Source organism: Pongo abelii, chromosome 7 (assembly GCF_028885655.2).
Source record: "Pongo abelii isolate AG06213 chromosome 7, NHGRI_mPonAbe1-v2.0_pri, whole genome shotgun sequence".
NCBI lineage: Eukaryota > Metazoa > Chordata > Mammalia > Primates > Hominidae > Pongo > Pongo abelii.
Window position 1 is genome coordinate 62,409,776 of NC_071992.2, and position 21,223 is coordinate 62,430,998.

General features: G+C 43.2%; 1 protein-coding gene across 4 annotated transcripts in view; it reads right to left on the reverse strand.

Annotated features, from left to right (window-relative positions):
* The window catches only part of PRKDC (protein kinase, DNA-activated, catalytic subunit), a 180,925-nt gene that overhangs the window by 51,257 nt on the left and 108,445 nt on the right, over positions 1-21,223 (reverse strand). For 2 of the 4 annotated variants that reach the window (XM_024251029.3, XM_024251026.3), the window contains exons 55-63: positions 14,826-14,999; positions 13,960-14,058; positions 12,024-12,231; positions 11,136-11,325; positions 9,322-9,522; positions 6,926-7,038; positions 5,748-5,879; positions 3,316-3,495; positions 1,758-1,963 (exon numbers count right to left, since the gene is read on the reverse strand). In XM_024251029.3, coding sequence (XP_024106797.2) covers positions 1,758-1,963; positions 3,316-3,495; positions 5,748-5,879; positions 6,926-7,038; positions 9,322-9,522; positions 11,136-11,325; positions 12,024-12,231; positions 13,960-14,058; positions 14,826-14,999 — 1,503 coding nt within the window. Of the gene's footprint in view, positions 1-1,757; positions 1,964-3,315; positions 3,496-5,747; positions 5,880-6,925; positions 7,039-9,321; positions 9,523-11,135; positions 11,326-12,023; positions 12,232-13,959; positions 14,062-14,825; positions 15,000-21,223 lie in introns of all 4 variants that reach the window. The other 2 variants (XM_024251027.3, XM_024251025.3) reach the window with 1 other exon arrangement.

Here is a 21,223-nt window from a genome sequence, read left to right on the forward strand (position 1 = left end):
CAGTTCCCTTCTGGGTACTAAGTTTCTTGCATTTACATCAAAAGAGCCCTACAGGTTCTCTCCTAGAGCTTATGAATTCTGAATTCAATAAAATCTAGTAGATGCGGCTCTCTTATTGCCCTGATTACAGAATGTTAGGGGTAATAAATCAGCAGTAAAGGTGGGTGGGTAGGTAGGTGATGGAGCAGCAGCTCATGGCACGAGTCAGGGAAGAGGGAGAGCTACATTCTGCATAGACTCAGGAAAGAGATCACCTACATACCCCTATACTGGTTCCCAAGTTCCTGGATTATGTTCACTATAGCATGGTTAGAACAATGGCCATGACATATCAAAAAAAAGGCTAAGGCCGGGTGTGGTGGCTCATGGCTGTAATCCCAGCACTTTGGGAGGCCGGGGTGGGTGGATCACGAGGTCAGGAAATCGGGACCATCCTGGCTAACACAGTGAAACCCCATCTCTACTAAAAATATAAAAATTAGCCGAGCGTGGTGGCAGGTGCCTGTAATCCCAGCTACTTGGGAGGCTGAGGCAGGAGAATCGCTTAAACCCGGGAGGTGGAGGTTGCAGTGAGCCAAGATCGCGCCACTGCACTCCAACTGTCGACAGAGCGAGACTCTGTCTCAAAAAAAAAAAAAAAAAAAAAGCTCATTGTTCACAATGCTCTGCAAGGAATGCAAAAATATCACAAAAGTATGAGAATGTACTTAATACAGTTAGAAAAAAATGTTTAAAGTTTAGGCCCTTAAAAGTGTTTGCTTCACTTACTTAGCAAATACACATTATGTATGTTTACCACTCCTGGAAATAGTAAACATACAAGGTGTCACTTCCTGTTCACTTAGACATCTGAAGCAACAGGAGAAAACGGTTCCTAGGTAAAATCAGCATAGCTCAGAGGTCCTCTCTGAATGGCCCCGGCATTTTATCTTGTCTCTCTCAGTGCTCACCATCTCCTACTTCAATTATGATTTATTTATGTGTAAAGTACATACATTTCCTACTAGATTACTAGTTTTGTGAGTCTGTGATCAATGTCTAATCCAATTTCATGTCTCTTTGGTGCCTGGCACAGCACTTGTACACTCAGTGCTCAAACAGGACAGACATGAATTAACTACAAAACAGCATGAAGCACAAGGATCCCCTCCCTTACTTTTACTATCTTTTCTCTTAGAACCTAAAGCTCTAAAAATCTGCACTACAAAATGAAGTTCAAGTTAAATTTCAATCTTAACCTAACAACCTCCTCAGAATGAGGCTTTCATATGATGAGATCACAGATAAGGGAAGAATCAGACATAATGGAAAATGGTATAACTAGAAAATGTTTACCCCAAATAAACTAACTGATTTAAACTCTTTCTAAAATCTTGAGTCCTGCTGAAAATACTAAATCTTCCTCCATTCAGTGTAGTGAAGCAGGAAATAACATAAAATATTAGGAACTATGATTCACAGCTACACTTTACAGGAAACTAAACTTGGTGAATAATACTGAGTCCAAAAAATTATATACTGAAAGAAATCAGCATGTTTAAATAACATTCTCTTTCCTTGAGCAAGACATTGCTTGTTGTGGCAACTGTTCTTGCCTTTGAGAATGGTACTCAGCCTGAAAGACTTTTCTTTTAAATTTCACATTAGTGTTACTACCAACTTTATTAGCTCATTTTCTGCCAAATGAAGCCAAGTGTTTTCCGTATTGCTTTGGTCAAATCCAGTGTGCTCCCAAGAGCACTTGACCTCACACTTACTTAGCAAGCTCCACCCATCTGAGGACATCAGGAGGGAGGCGGGCCTTCCCGCGGACTCGCTTGGCAGGCAGCTCTGCAGGCAGCAGGCGGAGCAGAGCCTCCTCTAGCAGGCGGATGCCCACGGGCTGCTGTAGACTGGCCAGGCAACCAGCGCTAACAGCCGCTGGGTCGAGGCTCAGCAGGGCTGCGTGCTGACAGCTGATGTCCTGTGAAACCACACATACAACCAGCTGTTTAGCTTGTGGTACTTGGACCACGTCTTCACAAGGAGTAACATACTTTACTAAACATAAAAGGTACCAATGTGAGCAGTGATATCACCAGAAGTTTCTCTGTGTAACGCTATTAACAAATTTTCCAACAATATTCAATTTGCTCAAAGGAGGAAATGACCTTTTAATTTTACGCTTCCAATCCAGGGATCAATTTAAAGCAAGAAAAGCACTATCAAAATATGAAGATATCACACACACACACACACACACACACACACACACACACACACACACACACACACACACACACACACACACACACACACACACACACACACACACGTAAATTAGAAACCAATAAAAAACGGAGCTAATGTATAAAGAAATTTATACTGACAGTTTCTCGTTCCATCAAAAAGAATAAAACGAAAAAACTAAGTATTTCATTTCAGAAAAGTATTACCCAATTCGTCTGTAAACCGATACTACCGATAAACAATATTGAAGAATATAAATTAGTAATTATTTCAGAAAAGGTCACTAGATACAAAAATACTAAAACGAATCAAAAAGATGTTCTACTAGGGAATTTTATATAATCCATACTTTGAATGGCACAGAAAACATTTCTTACATGAAAAATAATCTTCTGACAAATATATTTAAGTAGTAACTGAATATTAAATTAGATTTTCTGCTCAGGCTGTGTTGCCTTGGAAACGACTTCTCTGACCACTGCATCTAGGCAAACACACCCTACCCCATCAAGAGGCACCTGCTTACCTGCTTCATTACTATCTTACACTGCTTTAATACTTCCCTATTACTCAAGTACTATGACACTTACTACTACCCAATGTCCCGTTCTACATCTCCCTGTGGGTTGCCTATTACCCATCTATTAATGGGAATGTAAGGTCAGGAGGAAAGGAATTTTTGCCTCTTCATCGATGTGGCCCAACCACCTAGAACAAAGACAGGCGGGTACTCAGTCAACACCTTTTGACAGCAGTTAGGAAGCAGAAAGAATTTGGTGAAATACTACATAAGGAAAGACAACTAAATAAATGAAGGGTTTCATCAAAAACACTGAAGGGACTGGCTTACTACAAAATAAAACATAACATGTTTGATTTCTCGTTATTCTGTCACATATCGGTTTTTCTGGGGGGAAAAAATAAATTACATCTACCCATTTGGGAAGTGGTAACCCAAATAGTACATCTACTCTGTTAAACACCAGGTTATCAAGAGTTTCAACATGGGAAACATAGCGATGACGGAAAGGCCATGTGAAGCCACAGCAAACAATGTATCTTTGATGAAGTGTGTGCAGACTTTACCTGAATACAAGAGACAAAAGGTGGAAAGAAAGAGAAGGTGGTATTAAGAAAACGATTGAAGTCTTGGAGCAACTTTTGAGTGATGTTGTTTTTTTCAGACAGTGTCTTAAATTTATCCATCTCTTTCAAAATTCCAGAAAACAAGCTGCTAAAGAGCTGTTTTGCAATTATTGGGTCTCTCTGTAAAAAATTCAAAACAAAGACAAATTAGGATCTGAAGCAAAAATGCTATAAATCACCAATACTATCAGAGCTTGGAAAATACAAACTGTTGCAAACACATCTATTATACCTCTCAATTCTATTTGGAAAGATTTAGCAGGCATTGACAAGGGGAGCATTTGGAATTTAACCAAATATATCTGTTTGATGTATGTTATGGAAACATGGACTTCTGGCCCAGATAGATGAATTTAAAAGCTGGCTTAATCAATACATAATGACATACCTTCTCTCCTGAGTTGAGTCTGGGTCTCCAATCTTTAAATGGGGGCTACCAGAACACATCACATTGGGCTGCGGGGAAGATTAGCCCAGATGATGTGCGGCCAGTGCTTAGTGCAGCACTTCATAAAATCTCAGAGAAAGATTAAATGTTTAGGTATTTTCCTCCTATCAGCACCATGGTAAAGCTTAAAATAACTGATGAGCTTAAATAAAATGCCAGTGTTAATTTTCAAGGTCCCACCACCTGACCACTTTAAACTATTGAAACTATCAGAGGCTTCTTCTGAGCATCAGCTCCCACAAACAGCACACTACCTAATCATTTACAGCCCTAACCCTTGCACACTTCATGGCCACAGGATACTCTCTTTATTTATTCATGCTGTGACATCAGTACCAACAACAGTTCCTGGCATATAGTATCTATTTTTGCTAAATGGAGGCATGAAAGCATGATAAAGTTTAAAAATTACTTTGTGTAATCTTCTAGGGATCGTCCCTGTTAATAAGTTTTTTATCATATTATAATTGACAGGTCAATTTTGTTAATATCTTTTTGTTAATTTTGCTACATGTTTGCCTCTGAAGGAGGTGAGACTTGTGCTGCTTTTTGGGATCATGTTCTTTTTTCATGTCTAAGACCTATTTTAATTATGTTTACAATATAATGATAATCCATTTTTGATGTTTTGCGAACAAATTACATTATTAAATGAATGTTCTTAAATCAAGTGTGATTTTTGCATATTGTTGAAAAGAACATTAAAAGCAATGGTTTACACTTAGTTACCATAGCCAAAAATTAAATACTTGAAAAGTTTACTGTGAAATTCTACTGATTTAAGATTATACTTAATATTTAAAAAAAAATCTAATTATTAAATGCAAAAAATTACTTTGATAAAAGCTATGTATGACTAAAACATACGAATTTGATTTATTCCTTACTGTTTATTTTAAGTAATATATTTATGTTGTTATAAGAAGTTCTAGTGATTACTATATAAAATTTTAGAAAATATGGCTAAATCAAAAGCACAATCCCATTTACAACAGCCACAGAAAGAATAAAATACCTAGGAATACACTTAACCAAGAAGGTGAAAGATCTTTACAAGGAGAACTAAAAAACACTGCCGAAAGAAATCACAAAAGAATGACACAAATAAAGGGAAACACATTCCATATTCACGGATTAGAAGCATCAATATCGTTAAAATGGCCATTCTGCTCAAGGCAATCTACAGAATCAATGCTAATTCTATCAAACTACCAACATCATTTATCACAGAACTAGAAAAAAACTATTCTAAAATTCATATGGAACCAAAAAAGAGCCGTTATAGCCAAAGCAATCCTAAGCAAAAAGAACAAAACTAGAAGCACTGCACTACCCAACTTCAAACAATACTATAAAGTTGCAGTAACCAAAAAAGCATGGTACTGGTACAAAAACAGACACACAGACCAATGGAACAGAATAGAGCACCCAGAAAATGTGGTTTAGGAAAAAAGAAAATAAGTATCGCCCATAACTATACCATAAAGAGATAAGTCACTGGCACGTGTCTTTTACTGGTGTGTACACTTTTACACCTGTTTGGTAACCTGCTGTTTTTATGTAACACGTGGTAGACAGGTTTCCATGTCTACAATCCACTGATTCCTGAGTGCTAGGTACAAATTCCTTCATTTATGCTCCCTTTGTTCAGACAAATGCAGTGGTAATTCTGATAAATAACGATAAATAACGTCTTCAGCACTGATGATCTCAGAGTCTCAGCATGTGTAACGAAGTCATGGAACTAGGAAATGGAGGAGCAGGACTTGGAGCAAGGTCTTTATACCAAGTCCACTGTTGAGAACAAACCAACACCTCATCTATGTTGCAGGACAGCCTCAGCCATGTTTCCTCACATAGGCAAACCCCTAAACTGGAAACAGATTTTAACCTGTCAACAGAAAACGCAGCAGCAAAAACTGACCTGGGCCACGGCCTGTAACGGGGTGATGAGGCTGCTGTGCTTGATCTGAATGTCAGGAAGGTCTCCGTGCCGGTAGCTTCTGTACAGAACGACCTGGGCATCCTGCTTCATTTTTAACTCACTCTTGATTTCCTATAAGCACCAGAACCAAAGAAGAAGATGAGCATTCTCATTGAAGGAAACTAGTCGTGCATGAGCTACGAGGCTGCCAGGATCCCCTGAACCATAAGGGTGAAGCGGTGGGAACTGATGCTGGCAGAGGCTCAGTCGCTGTACTTTACCGTCTAGGGCAGACACTGCATCCAAAATAAAATCACTACACAACAAGCAGTGGAAAGGCTTGAAACATTCCCTATAATCAGAATATTTATAAAATCGGAAAATTTGATTTAGATTTAAAAATCAGCTGGAGGGCTGCATCTCTGGAAAGTCTCACTGAGAACGAGGCCGGCAGCCGGTGCCCACTTCCGCCCCAAGGTCCTGCCCTCCGGCTGCCTCTGCTCCCAGGCAGCTGCAGAGCCCAAGGCTCCCCTCCGAGGGGGCAAAATAGCGCCCCGGGGGCGCAGCCCAGGAGGCCTCAGGCTCCACAAGCATGGCTGGGAGGCAGGGCTTGGGGAGGGGGCCGGCACAGCGCCCCACTTCGAGGGCTTCACACCCAGATGTGGATGGAGCTGCTCCCGTGGCGGCGGCGGCGGCTGGCGCTGAACTGGAGCACCGCGAGGGATTTTTCTTAACGATCCGTCCTACCCTCTTCTTACAAATGCATCCTAATAACCCATTTCTAGGCGGAATGGATGCCGCGGCTACGGAGTCTCCACGCCACGGGAAGGCCCTCCTGGCCACCTATCCTCGGGGCCCCGTGGGTCCCAGCCCCCAGCTGCCCTCCCACCGCATTGGTCCCTGAAGCGAGGGCCAGTGAAGTCCTGCCAGGGCGCGGGCCTTGAGGTAGGCCACGCTTCCACCCGTGGAGAGAACTGGGCGCACTCCTGGACCCCCACCAGGGCGCCACGGGGGCTGCATCCCTGTGGGGGAGCCCCAGGAGGCTGGCTCGGAGCAGCCCCGCCACCTGGTTTGCAGGTGACATTGGAGCCAGTGTCTGGCAGGAAGCTTGTTCACTTCGTCTGTATCCTGTGACAGAAACTGCATCGTTCTGATCAAATTCTTGACAAGATACAAACCTTCTCTCGTTTTTGCTCAGCAACGCCTTTTCTGGCATACATCAAACTGAGCTTCTCCTGGTCCCTCATAAACCGTCTGCGCAGTCGCAGTAGGTCCGTCCGGCCGGCCACACCTGGAGAGGGAAAGCAGGCCCAGTTACTCCCCGCCGCCCAGACACTTGGCTCTCCTGGTTCATTTTCACCTCGGGTTTCCTCAAAGACAAAACCTACAGGTGCCGCAGAGGCATCGACCGGGAGCAGGAGTGCAGGGGCCACAGCTGCAACTGGAACTGCTCAGCAGAGGATTCAGCAGGCATGAGCGCTGAACGGGCCAGGCCCCCTCCAGAGGGAGGCCCAGGGAGGGCACGCAGCCACCTTCTGAACCCCTGCCCAACTCGCCCGGGAGTGCTTTGCCTCTGGCTAACTGAACAAGAGAGGAGCTGCCTCGGAGGCTTCAACACCCGGTGCAGACCAGCCTCCCTCGGGACTGTGGCAACCTGACCAGGGACAGGTGACCGCAGCACTCCTAACCCGTATGATTCCAAACGCCTGTTTAGTACCCCACCAGGAGACACCAGCCTTAACCTCCAAATCACGACAGGTTCTAAGGAAGGCTTCAAATATGAACAACAGAAGCCAAAGTAAGCAACAAGGAAAGAGCAACTGTTAAAAGCAGATCATGCAGGAAAAAATTTCAAAACATGATCATTTATCAGAAAGACAAGAGTAGGAACTGAAGAAATGTTCAGAGCATGAAAAAAAGCTCATGGAAACTGAAACATGTTGTAACTTAAAAGCACAGGTTGAAAGATAAGGTTGAAGGGATTTCCCAGAAAAGAGGCAAAGGAAAAAATATGACACCTCAGAAAGACACTCACGCAGGTGTGATATCTAAGCACTAGGACTCCAAAAAGAGAAAACAGCAAACTGAGATGAAGAACTCAACAAAATCACCTGTGATGATGCTCCCGAACTGGAAGGTGAGAGTCAGCGGCCTGGAAGCTCCCACCATATACCCAGAAAAACAGACTGAAACGGACCTACGCCCAAGGACACTTGTGCGTAGTGTCCTTGCAATGTCAGAACACTGGTTTAAAAGAGAAGATCCTGAGAGCATCCACAGAGAAAAGACCCATGTTCTCACAAAGGATCCCCATGGAGGATGGCACCAGGCCTGGCGCCTGCAGCCCTGCAAAGCAGGGAGTCCGGGGGCCCTATGTATGGAGCTCCACAGCAGCACTCCCGCCAGACCACCAAGCCATCAGCTCCCAGAGAAAACTCCCTGCTGCTGACCCCATTCTCAGCACCCAGGCGGCTCCACCTGAACAACCACCACCAGAACTCCTTCAACTCACAGCACATGTCAAAAGGCGGACCACAATGACCTCTCCAGGTTCCATTTAGAGAACTGTGTGTGGGCCACAGGTTTGTAACTGAAAAGTATGAGAGAGTGGTAGAGTAAAGCAAGTTATGTTGCCTGTGTTTCAGTTCCTATGATTAGGTAAGAAGGCAGGGAGCTTTGCTTCTAAGTTCTTCTAAGTTTACTTCCACAGAGCTGAGCTTCCCTGCTGGCACTCCCCCAGGGTTCTGTCATGGGCCCTTTCCTCTCTGCACATGTCCTTCCTCTGGGCCCTTGTTCCCTCCCAGAGCTGCATTTCTCACAAAAAGCTGCTTCCAGCCTCTCAGCACCCGTCTAGCTCTGGTCATCTGTTAGCCAAGACCAGGTCCTGGTGCCTGTGGCCCCTGCCTCCAGTCCCCATCACTCCACTTCTGCCCCACACAAACCTCAGAGAAGGGCACTCAGTCCCTGTGCCTTCCTCTGCTCGGTGTGTTACAAGGCTGCTTCCTAAAGCTGAAGTTCGACATACACCCCCACACCCACAAGCCTGTCCTCACAGCACCCTTTGCCATTACTCTAGCATGCCCCAAAGCATCCCTTCACCTGGACTGCGGAATCGATCTGAGCCTGCCCACCCTGACACTTCTCCATCCCTGTCCTTTTCATCCTCTCCCTTCCTGCACCCCCAGCTCCAAGGCTCCTCTCAAACGCTCTTCCTCCACCCAGTCTTTTCGGACACTCTCCCCATTCTCCACCTGTATTAAGCCCTCTAGCCCTAGACCATGCTTGCTAATTCCACCCCATCTTACAATCACCCCTTTATAAATGCCTCACCCACTCCTAATGCTCCAGGTCACTCAACAATGGATCGAGTATAACTTACTGGAAGATTCTTCTGGAACTCCCAGAAAACAATGTCTTCAGCACGGTAAGTGCCTAGGAAACATTAACTGAATTTTAAGGGGCCTGATTACGAATGAGAAGGAAACATGGATACAGTCAGAAATGTCCCCAGACCTGAGCTCTGCGGTAATTTAGTGGGGAAGCTATTTTAAGCACACTCAGCAACCCAGCTTACCTTTCGCTTTGTTATCCACCTCGTCCCCTGGAAGGCCCAGCCTTTTTTTCCCAAAATCAGGCCCCACTGACTTCAAGGGTGCTCTCTGTAACCTTTCACTTCTCTTGTGGGCAAACAGCAAGGAGTCAGATGAGGGACTGGTGTGGTCGACCAGCGGGTCAGTGCTGCTCCCGGTCAGCCAATCAAATGAGCTTCTTCCATCTGTGACATGCAATCAGAGAGGTCAGGCACTTAGCACCACCCAGCTCTGTGCACGGGGCAGGACCACCTGCCAGGACACACCTGGTGGCACCCTAGGCCTCCGTGCTCACCTCCAACCCTGGGCAGAGGCTCTGTCAGGTCCCAGGGTACGCCCCAAGGAAAACTGGGTACACGGGCCTCAGTGCCCCTGGACCGCAGTGTCCCCATTTGTAAAGTAAGAAACACGCCACTTGCTCCCACCACAGGAATAACACTTTGTTGTCTACTGAAAGCTGCTAAGAGCCCCTGACTTCTAATATTAGTGTCACAGAATTTCAATTGTGATTATTCAAATTAGTCCCACTTCCAGAATCAACAAAATGTGCAAAAAAATTACATAAAGGAAAAACGTTAAAGAGTTTATATAAAAGGATTAAGATATGTTACTCTACAATTTGTACTTTGCTCATCAAAGGAAGCAGTTAAACTATCTGAGAAAGAACAGTTTAATAACTATAAATCTAGTAAATGAATTTACTAGATTCATTACTGCTTTGGTGATAAGATGTCTTAAATTTGCTGCACTATGTTTTTCTGTACCAAACCAAAACCACAACATACATATACTGAAACTTTCCCTGATTTTTCCCGTCAGAAATAATCCATTTCTTTTTTAGAAAAACTGTAGCAAAACAGGCTGGGCGCAGTGGCTTACGAGGTCAGGATATCGAGACCATCTGGCCAATGTGGTGAAATCCCATCTCTCCTAAAATACAAAAATTTAGCCAGGCGAGGTGGTGCGCGCCTGTAGTTCCAGCTACTCAGGAGGCTGAGGCAGAGGAATCGCTTGAACCCAGGAGGCAGAGGTTGCAGTGAGCCGAGATCGTGCCACTGCACTCCAGCTCTAGCCTGGTGACAGAGCAAGACTCCGTCTCAAAAAAAAAAAAGAAAATATACATAAAATTTACCATTTCAATCATTTTTAGGTGGACAGTTCAATGGCGTTAAGGACATTTACACTGCTGTACAACCATCAACATCTTCCATGTTCAGAGTTGCTTTTGTTTTTTTTTTTTTGAGACAGGGCCTTGCTCTTTTGCTCAAGGTAGGGTGCAGTGGCGTGATCACAGATCACTGCAGCCTTGAACTTCTGGGCTCGAGCCATTCCCCGCCTCAGCTTCCCCAGTAGCTGGGACTAACTACAGGCGTGCGCCACCATGCCCAGCTAATTTGTAAAATTGTTTTGTAGAGATGGAGTCTTTCCATGTTGCCCAGGCTGGTGCGGAACTCCTGGGCTCAACTGATCCTCCTGCCCCAGCTGGAATAACAGGAATGAGTCACTGCACCCTGCCTCCACAGCACTTTTCCTCTTGCAAAACTGAAATTCTGTACCCATTAAACTATAAATCCCCATTCCTCCTCCCCAGACCCTGGCACCTGGCACTCTACTTTCTGTTTCCATGAATTTGACTGTCATAGGAACCCCCTCTTTTGACTGACATCTTCCTTGGGTTCTTAATGCTTTTTGCTATTATCCCTTACTTCTCTCACAAAAGCCCAACACTGTTGTGACAGAAGCTGCCCACAGAGGTCAGGGTGCTGTATACATGGCTGGCGGGCGGGGTCACTGTTACCTGCAGTCTGTGTCAGTGTGAAGTCATGCTGTTGCTGGGTGGCCCTTATCTGCCCTGCCATTGGCCAGCGAGCTGAGAGGGACCCTTCCTGGGTACGGGTCTGGAGAGTGCCCTGGGAGGCCTGGGTCTCCACAAACATCGGAGTGAGAACAGTACTTCGGAAACGCCAATCGGAATCAATGGTATATTCCTGTACATAAGAAAGTTTCAAATGAAATAATGCTCCTTTTTTAGGAACATTGATATATTTCTATTTAAAATCTAATGGTACCATCAGCATATTTGTACCATAACTTCATATGCAGCTGAAGAAGAACCTTCTCTAATTTAAAAGTTTTAACTAAGTGATTTGCCAACTAGAAAAACTAGTTAACTATCGTGGGAGAAAACCCAGCTTTCTTAATGTTTGCATAAAACGGCTTGATATCATGCTCAGCACCACAACCCAAATGCAATGAGTCAAGCGACCCAGCTTGTCCACATACACACGTGCCACTGGGACAGATCCTGAGCTTGTGAGCGGGACAGGAGGGGCCCTACCCCAGGAGCTCTCTGTAACCTGCCCATCATTCCCACTGTTAAGGCTGCTGCGAGAGAGCACAAGCTCAGCATCCACTGTGGGTTGGGAGGAATGAGGGGAGGGAAAGCAATGGCGATCCTGACAAGGGAAATCTAGTGGAGGACAAGAGAGTGAGGCCAGTGGACCTCCAGGTGGCTGAAGCAGAGGCACCAGGTGGCTGAAGCAGAGGCACGAGCCTTTCCTTTCCTTTTCAGAAAGGAATGTGTGAGTATTCCGAGAAGGCAAAGAGCCAGTCAAAGCTATTAAAAATGTTCATCAACAGGAAAAGCTTATAATATTCACTACTATGAGAGAGAAGACCACATTACCTGAAATTCGCATTCTGACAGAGGATGCTCGAACATGGGATTTGGATAATCTGGGCTCATGCTGGTCATTTCAAGCAGAAAATTTGTTGCTAAACTTAAAAAGTGCACTTCTATCTTAGGAGAATATAAGGAATTTAGTGCCAGCAACCGGTCCAAGGTATTTGAAGGTAACCTAGTTTCATGGCTCCAGAAATTTCGAATAATTAATCTGAAAAGCAAAGAGAAAAAAAGTATATTGCTTAGACAATGGCGAATGGGAAAGAATGTGCTGTACAGGGTGTCCTGTGGAGAAGGCACAGCTCTTCACCCACATGAAGCTTAACAGAGAGGGAAACCACATTCAACTATATCAAAAATATAGTCTGAGTTATGAAACATATCCACTGAAGGAAGAGAATATTACAAAAAATATAGCATATTTTTTATGCCACAGAGGGGAGGGGAGAAACTGGGTGATTTTATTCTCTTATCTCTATTCTCTGGGCAGTTTTCAATGATGAGTACATAATATTAACTATCTGAAACAAACAAAAAAAAATTTAAGAAATTACACAAAATCCTTCACTGCCTTGCCAAAACAATCCATTATAAAAATTACTGCCATAAAATACTCAAAACATATATTAATTAAATACCAAATTAGGGGTCAGGCGCGGTGGCTCAGGCATGTAATCCCAGCACTTTGGGAGGCCGAGGTGGGTGGATCACCTGACTTCAGGAGGTCAAGACCAGCCTGGCCAACATGGTGAAACCCCGTCTCTACTAAAAATACAAAAATTAGCTGGGCGTGGTGGCATGCACCTGTAGTCCCAGCTACTCGGGAGGCTGAGGCAGGAGAATCGCTTGAACCTAGGAGGCGGAGGTTGCAATGAGCCGAAATCGTGCTACTGCACTCCAGCCTGGGTGACAGAGTGAGACTCCATCTCAAAAAAATAAAATAAAATAAATGTATGTATGTAGTTAGTGCACATACACACATACCAAATTAGGTCTTATAATTTATGAATTCATATGAAATCCAAATACAATTTTAAGCAGCTCAATGAATTTAAAATTACAGCAGAATGGAAAAATAAGTAATATATAGAAACATATAAAAAGTATATGGCTTCTTATATTAAGGCTGGGCACAGTGCTAACACTTAAAATCCCAGCACTTTGGTAAACCAAGTCAGGAGGATTGAGGCCAGGCATTGAAGCCTAGCTTGGGTAACATAGCAAGACCCTATCTTTACAAAAAATAAAAAATCAGCCAAGCCTGTTGGCGTTATGCCTGTAGTCCCAGCTACTCAGGAGGCTGAGGGAGGAGGATCACCTGAACCCAGGAGTCAGAGGCTACAGTGAGCTACAGTTACACTACTGCACTCCAGCCTGGGTGCCAGAGCAAGACCTCATCTCTAAAAAACATAATAATAATAAAAAGTTTACCCCTCTTCTTATGTAGTATTTGGTAAGAAACACATATAACTGACTTACTCAGGACAGGCATTTTAGAAGGTAACAATCATTCACACTTTCATATATAACTAAAATTACAGTTTCCTCTCATTTCTAAGGTTTCAAACACTTTATTTTCAACATTAATACTTACAGCATGATCTCAACTATGTGTGTTAAATGGGAAACAGAAGAAGTGTCATTACAGACTTTCTTTTCATTTTGAAACACTTTAACTCACTGCCCTAGCATAGAGCATTTGGTCCATACGACTTTTTCAAGAGTGTTATTTTTAAGTTGTCAGGATTGTAAAGCCTTACTCTTCATAATGTGCTTTAAAATACTCTTTTACTAAATATTGTTAAATGCAGAAAGCAGAGAAAATGCTAATACTGCAAATACATTTCTAAAACTCCTGAAAAATACTCTATGCTACCTTTGAAAGCAATACCCTTAACATTTAATTGTCCCAGCCCAGTTATTCAGGGGGAGCACGTACTGAAGTCCAGGGTTCTCGTCAATCAATCCTTGAATCAGCACATCTTTTGCCAACTTAAATATTTCCTGGGAGTCATTATCTGTCTCACTTTCTGGATCTCTGCTTGAGAAAACAGCAAAATGTCACAACATTAATGCTCTCTTCTAGCCCTTTTGTTCAACTACAGTAACACCATCTAGAATTCAATTTTAAAAGGCTGGTTTTCCCATTAGACTTTAGATCTCCAAATCACAGCTTGCTCCACTCATGGGTGTGTGCACAAGCCTTGAGAACCCATCCTCGCTCCCAGCAGGAGCAGAGTGGAACAGGAGGATGGGCCCACAGGAGGCCCAGCGGTCCTGTGACTCTCAGCTGTGGTGGTGTGGTAGTGCCCGGTGGTCCTGGCAGAGTTCATCTCCTTAGTCTTTGCAAGATCTTAAAAGGACAACTATGAAAATAGGTTTTATAAGCACAACACCACACTTTTTCACTCTGATTATTTCACATACATATGTGAAATGAGTTTTTAAAAAGGATACAATTAGATATACCAAAATACATGTTTTAATTATTAATCATATGGTAAAAAAATGTGTTATTATGTTCCAGATTGCTAAGGGGACCCAAATGATTCCTAAAATGTTAATGTTGCCCAGGCAACAAGGCGAAACCCCGTCTCCACCAAAAATAAACAAAATTAGCCAGGTATGATGGTGCACACCCATAGACCCAGCTACGCAGGAGGCTGAGATGGAAGGATCAACTGAGCCCAGGAGGTTGAGACTGCAGTGACCTGTGTTTGTGCCACTGTACTCCAGCCTCGTCGACAGAGCAAGACCTTATCTCAAAAAAAAAAAACAAAATAAAATAGTCAATGTATAGCTTACCTGTAATTATCATGAATCCACATGAGAATATTATACATTTGTTCCCTACATGTTGTAGAAGGATGGGAAGCGAATTCCACAACGGGGTTCAGAAGTTCTCGGAGTTCTACTGGTTTTAACTTTGGCATCATCTTATAAATTATGTCCAAACATACTTTTTGTCTTTCATCATCTCTATGGGAGAGATTTTAAACACACACAAATTTAGCTATTTTTATTACTGTACTTTCAAAGTATGACAGGCAACTTTTTCTTGTTTCAAAATTAGTTATAATAGATAACACTACACTTATATAAAACTTATATTCTTAAAATAATCATGGACTAGATTATTAAATATAAGACAAATTACTTCATGAGCTATCCTACACTGGATCCTGAAATAGAAAAAGGATACTAGAAGGAAATTGGTGAAATGGAAGTAAAGTCTAGTTTGGTAAATAGTAATGTTCTAATGTTAATTTCTTACTTTTGACAAATGTACCAAGATTATGTAAGAGGGGAAAGTTGGGTAAAGGGTGTATATGGAAATTATGTGTACTATCTTTCAACTTTTCTATAAATACGAAATTACTTCAATATAAAAAGTTTATTTTTAGAAAAACCTAATAATGGCACAGTATTTTTTAAAAGGACTTCACGTGCTACCTGTCATGGTGTATAGTGAAGTGCAATCTGAGCTCTAAATGAGGCAAATATCTATTTCCTTGTTTTGACTCCTTATAGCACCCAGCTGAATGCTTCACACAGTAGATACTCAGTGAATGTAAGGATATTAGGACAGTGACATACATTCTTTGTTACTGACACAATGCATGTTTATTGCTGTGTAAAAATATTTACATAGGAGGGGGACAAGATGGCTGAATAGACATAGCCAGGAGGGCCTCTCCCACCAAAACAGAGCAAAATAAGTAAACCAACATGCTTCGAAGAGATCTTTGGAAAGAAAGCACTGAGCATCAATAGAGAGGCAACACAGACACTGAGGCTGAAGACAGAGGAAGCTGGGAAGCCTGCACAGAGTCTCCGGGTGCCAGGACCTGCTCCTGGCCCTAATCAGGTCCTAAGGAAGGAGTGAGTAGAGTGACTATGGGGAAACCCATGCTTGCCGTGGAGCTCTGGGATACTAGCCACAAGAGATCCCACAACCCCCAAAGACATTTGAATTGGTAGGGAACTGTCAGAGAGAAGGCACAGGCAGAGTACCAGCCTATGTGGAGCCCAGCAGGTCTCACTCAGTGTGGAGCAGCTCCAGCAAAATGCAACCCCAGGCACCCATGCCCCCAGGTTCTCACCTTGCTCTGAGTCACTCTAGCCCCTGCTGAATGCTGGGCTGGGAAGAGGAGGGCTGTCCTTCCTATGGGTCTGGGGAGAGCCTGATCTACACGCCTATCTGTCAACTTCCCAGGCACTCCCAACCCCAGCTGCTCCCACAAGGGCATACACACAGCATAGCCTCCACTACCCAGCCTGAGTGCTTTGCCAGTGGCCTTGGAGCACTTCGGCCACCCCAGCACAGTGCTTGATTCCAAGGGGACAGAGGACAAAGCCGTGGGCCTGGTCTCAGCCCCCCAGGGTCTAAGCACATCGTTCAGGAATACAGAGCTGAGCTCTGTGGCCAGAACTTAAGCTCTGCTTAGAATACTGAGTAGAGTGAGACGTGGGTTTGTGTTCCAGCATGAGTGCTGGGTAAGTCCCCTTCCACAAGGCTGGTCTGGGAAGGGTGAGGCCTGTTTGCCAGCTTTGCATCTGCCTGAGGGACCCTGTGGCCTGAAACACCTAACAGCCCAGTGATCTGGGCGCAGAAAGCATGGCATAAAACTGGCTGGTCAAGCTAGCTACAGGGGAAGACACCAACAGACTTGGTTGAGGGAACGTGAGCTGGGCAGTCCCCACAACTGTCTGCTGGGCAAAAAAACCCAGGCTGTCGGCACCTCACCAGCTGCACAACCACGACAACATCACCCTGCCCTGAGATCCCCCATCCTTGACCTACTATACCAACAGACCACCCACAGACATACCCCACAACCCTCTCTGACTTTGCCAAGCACAGAGGACCAGTGGGCCTCCAGAATGCTGCAGGTCTCCTGGTGACCTAACCTTCAGCTCAGGCCACTGCTAAGGGATGGGGAGCGCAGCCCACCAGGGCCCCCCTTGGGGTTCAGGAAATGTGAGTATGGTGCCAGTGATTGGAAAGGGCTCCTCTAAGGCCTGGGAATGAACTTGGTGAGGGGGGTCATCTCCCTTCCCCTACCCCCAGCACAGAGCACCATGCTGAACGCACTGCAATCTAAGAGTTTATCTGCTAGCCCTTACCCTTAAGCACCATATACTGGATCATAGTCTGAATTACATCACTAAAAAAAATTCTTCTAGTATCCAACACCTGTGAAACCCAATGCAGGAACCTAGCACAAAGAGAGATCCTATACAAAGCCTCAGCCCGCTGAAAACACCCAGAAAGGAAGCCAATCGACTATACTCAGCATACACCACAGTCAAACCCTCAAGGAAAATGATGAATAAGAAAACAAAAGGCCCCATCCAAGCAGAAGCAACGCCAAAAAGATAAAGGAACACCAGCCCTCTCAGATGAGAAAGAATTTGTGCAAACACTCTGGCAATTCAAAGTATCTCCTCACCTCCAAACAACTGTCCTAGCCTCTCAGCAATGGTTTTTAGACAGACTGAAATGGCTGAAATGACAGAAATAGAATTCAGAATCCGGATGGCAAGAAAGCTCAAGATCCAGGAGAAGGCTGAAATTCAATCCAAGAAACCCAGTAAAATGATTCAACAGTCAAAAGGCAACATAGCCATTTTAAGAATGAACAAGCCAGGCGTGGTGGATCACACCTGTAATCCCCACCACTTTGGGAAGCTGAGGCAGGTAGATTGCTTCAGTTGGGGAGTTTGAGATCAGCCTGGGCAACATGATGAAACCCCATCTCTGCAAAAATATAAATCATTAGCTGGGCATGGTCGCGCATGCCTATGGTCCCAGCTCCTCAGGAGACTGAGATGGGAGGATTGCCTGAGCTTGAGAGGTTGAGGCTGCAGCAGTAAGTCATGGCCACAACCACTGCACTTCGGCCTGGGTTACACAGCAAGACCCTGTCGAAAACAAAACAAAACAAAACAAAGGAAAAGAAAAGAAAAGGAACCAAACTGAACTTCTGGATTTGAAAGATTCACTACATGAATTTCATAATACAGTTGGAAACATTAACAAAAGAATAGACCAAGCTAAGGAAAGAATCTCAGAGCTTGAAGACCAGTCCTTCAAATCAACCCAGTCAGAAAAAAATAAAGAAAAAAGAATTTTTAAACAAAATCTCTAAGAAATAATGGATTATGTAAAAAGAACCAAACCTATGACTTATTGGAATTCCTGAAAGAGACAACTTGGAAAATATATTTGAGGATACAGTCCATGAATATGTTCCCCATCTCACTAGAGATAGGTGGGCATGCAAATTCAAGAAATTCAGAGAATCCCTGTGACACACTATACAAGACCATCCCCAAGACACATAGTCATCAGATTTTCCAAGTTCAACGTGAAAGAAAAAATTTTAAAGGCAGCTAGAAATAAGGGTCAGCTCACGTACTGAGAGAACCCCATCAGGCTACCAGCGGGCCTCTCAGCAGCAACCTTAAAAACCAGAAGAGACTGGGGCCTATTTTCAGCATCCTTGAAGAAAACAAATTCCAACCAAGAATTTAATATCCTGCCAAACTAAGTTTCATAAGGAAAGAAAAAATAAAGTCCTTTTCAGACAAGGAAACATTAAGGGAATTTGTTACCATTAGACCTGCCTTGTAAGAGGTCCTTAAGGGAGTGCTAAACATGAAACAGAAGAATACCTGCTACCACAAAAACATACTTAAGTACATAGCCCACAGATACTATAAAGCAACTACACAGTTAAGTCTACAAAACAACCAGGTAACAACATGACAACAGGATCAAAACCTCACATATCAATATAAACCTTGAATGTAAATGGTCTAAAGGCCCCTCTTAAAAGCCACGCAGTGGCAAGTTGGATTTAAGAAAAATAAAACTCAACTATTTTCTCTCTTCAAGAGACCCATCTCACATGTAACAACACCCACAGGCTCAAAGGATGGAGAAATATCTATCACAAAAACAGAAAATGAAAAAGTGCAGCGGTCACTATTCTTTTATCAGATAAAATAACTTTAAACCAACAATAGTTAAAAAGGACAAAAAAGGGCATTACATAATGACAAAGGGTTCAATTCAATAAGAAGACTTAACTATACTACATATATAAGTACCTAACTTTGGAGCACCCAGATTCATAAAGTAAGTTCTTTTAGACCTATGAAGAGACTTACACAGGCACTCAATAATAGTGGGAAACTAACACTCTACTGACAGTGTTAGATAGATCAGGAAGGCAGAAAACTAACAAATTCTGGACTTAAACTCGACACTTGAACAATCGGACCCAATACATCTACAGCATACTCCACCTAATATACCAGAATATACATTCTTCTCATCTGCACATAGAACATACTCTAAGATCAACCACATGCTCAGCCATAAAGCAAGCCTCAATAAATTAAAAAAAAAAATTCAAAATCATACCAAGCACACACTCAGACCACAGTATAATAAAAATATAAATCAATACCAAGACCTCTCAAAACCATACAATTACATAAAAATTAAACAACCTACTCCTAAATGACTGCTGAGAAAACAACAAAATTAAGGCAGGAATCAAAAAATTTTTTTCAATTAAGGAAAACAGGGACACTAAATGCCTACATCAAAACATTAGAAAGACCTCAAATCAATAATCAAACATCGCATATAAACTAGAAAAATAAGAACAAACCAAGTCCGGGTGCAGTGGCTGACGCCTGTAATCCCACTTTGGGAGGTTGAGGCAGGAGGATCATTTGAGGTCAGGAGTTTGAGACCAGCCTGACCAACATAGTGAAACCCTGTCTCTACTAAAAATACAAAAAAATTAGCCAGGCGTAGTGGTGTGCACCTATAGTCCCAGCTACTCAGGAAAGAGGCTGAGGCAAAAGAATAGCTTGAACCCGGGAGGTGGAGGTTGCAGTGAGCCGAGATCGCACCACTGCACTCCAGCCTGGGCAACACAGTGAGACTCCACCTTAAAACCAACCAAAACAAAACAAACCAACCCTAAAGACAGCAGAAGAAAAGAAATAACCAAAATCCAGAGTGGAATTGAATGAAATTATGATCCAAAAATCTACACAAAGATTCAACAAAACCAAAAGTTGATTATTTGAAAGAATAAACGAGATAGACCGCAAGCTAGATCAATAGAGGGAGACAGAGACAGACAGAAGATCTAAATAAGCACAATAAGAAATGACAAAGATAACATACCTGATCCCACAGCAATACAAAAGATCCTCAGAGACTACTGTGAACACCTCTACATAAGCAAATTAGGAAATCTAGAGGAAATAGATACATTCCTGGAAACATACAACCTCCCAAGATTGAACCAGAAATTAAAAAAACAAACGAACAAACAAAAAAACCTGAACAGACCAATCAGGAGCTCCTAAATTAAATCAATAATGAAAAAAACTTACCAAGCCAAAAAAAAAAAAAAGCAGAAAACAAAAACCCCAGGGCAGATGGATTCACAGCTGAATTCTACCAGACATACAAAGAATTGGTATGAATCCTACTGAAACTATTTCACAAAACCAAGGAGGAAGGACTCCTCCCTGACTCATTCTATGAAGCCAGCATCATCCTGATACCAAAATCTGGCAGGACACAATGAAAAAAGAAAACTTCAGGCCAAATCCCTGATGAACACAGATGCAAAAATCCTCAACAAAATACTAGCAAATTGAATCCAACAACACAACACAACACAACTGATTGCGTGACAATCAAGTGTGCTTTATTCCTAGAATGCGAGGTTGGTTCAACATACACAAATCAATAATGTGATTCACCACATAAACAGAATTAAAAACAAAAGCCATATGATCATTTCAATAAATAGAGAAAAAGCTTTCAATAAAATCCAACATTCTGGGCCAGGCGCAGTGGCTCATGCCTATAATCCTAGCACTTTGGGGAGGCCGAGGCGGATGGATCATTTGAGGTCAGGAGTTCGAGACCAGCCTGGTCAACATGATAAAACCCTGTCTCTACTAAAAATACAAAAATTAGCCAGGCATGCTGGCCTGTGCCTGTAATCCCACTTACTCAGGAGGCAAGAGAATCGCTTAAACCTGGGAGGCAGAGGTTGCAGTAAGCTGAGGTCACGCCACTGCACTCCAGCCTGGATAACAGAGGGAGACTCTGGCTCAAAAAAAAAAAAAAAGAAAAGAAAAAAATCCAACATCCTTGCATG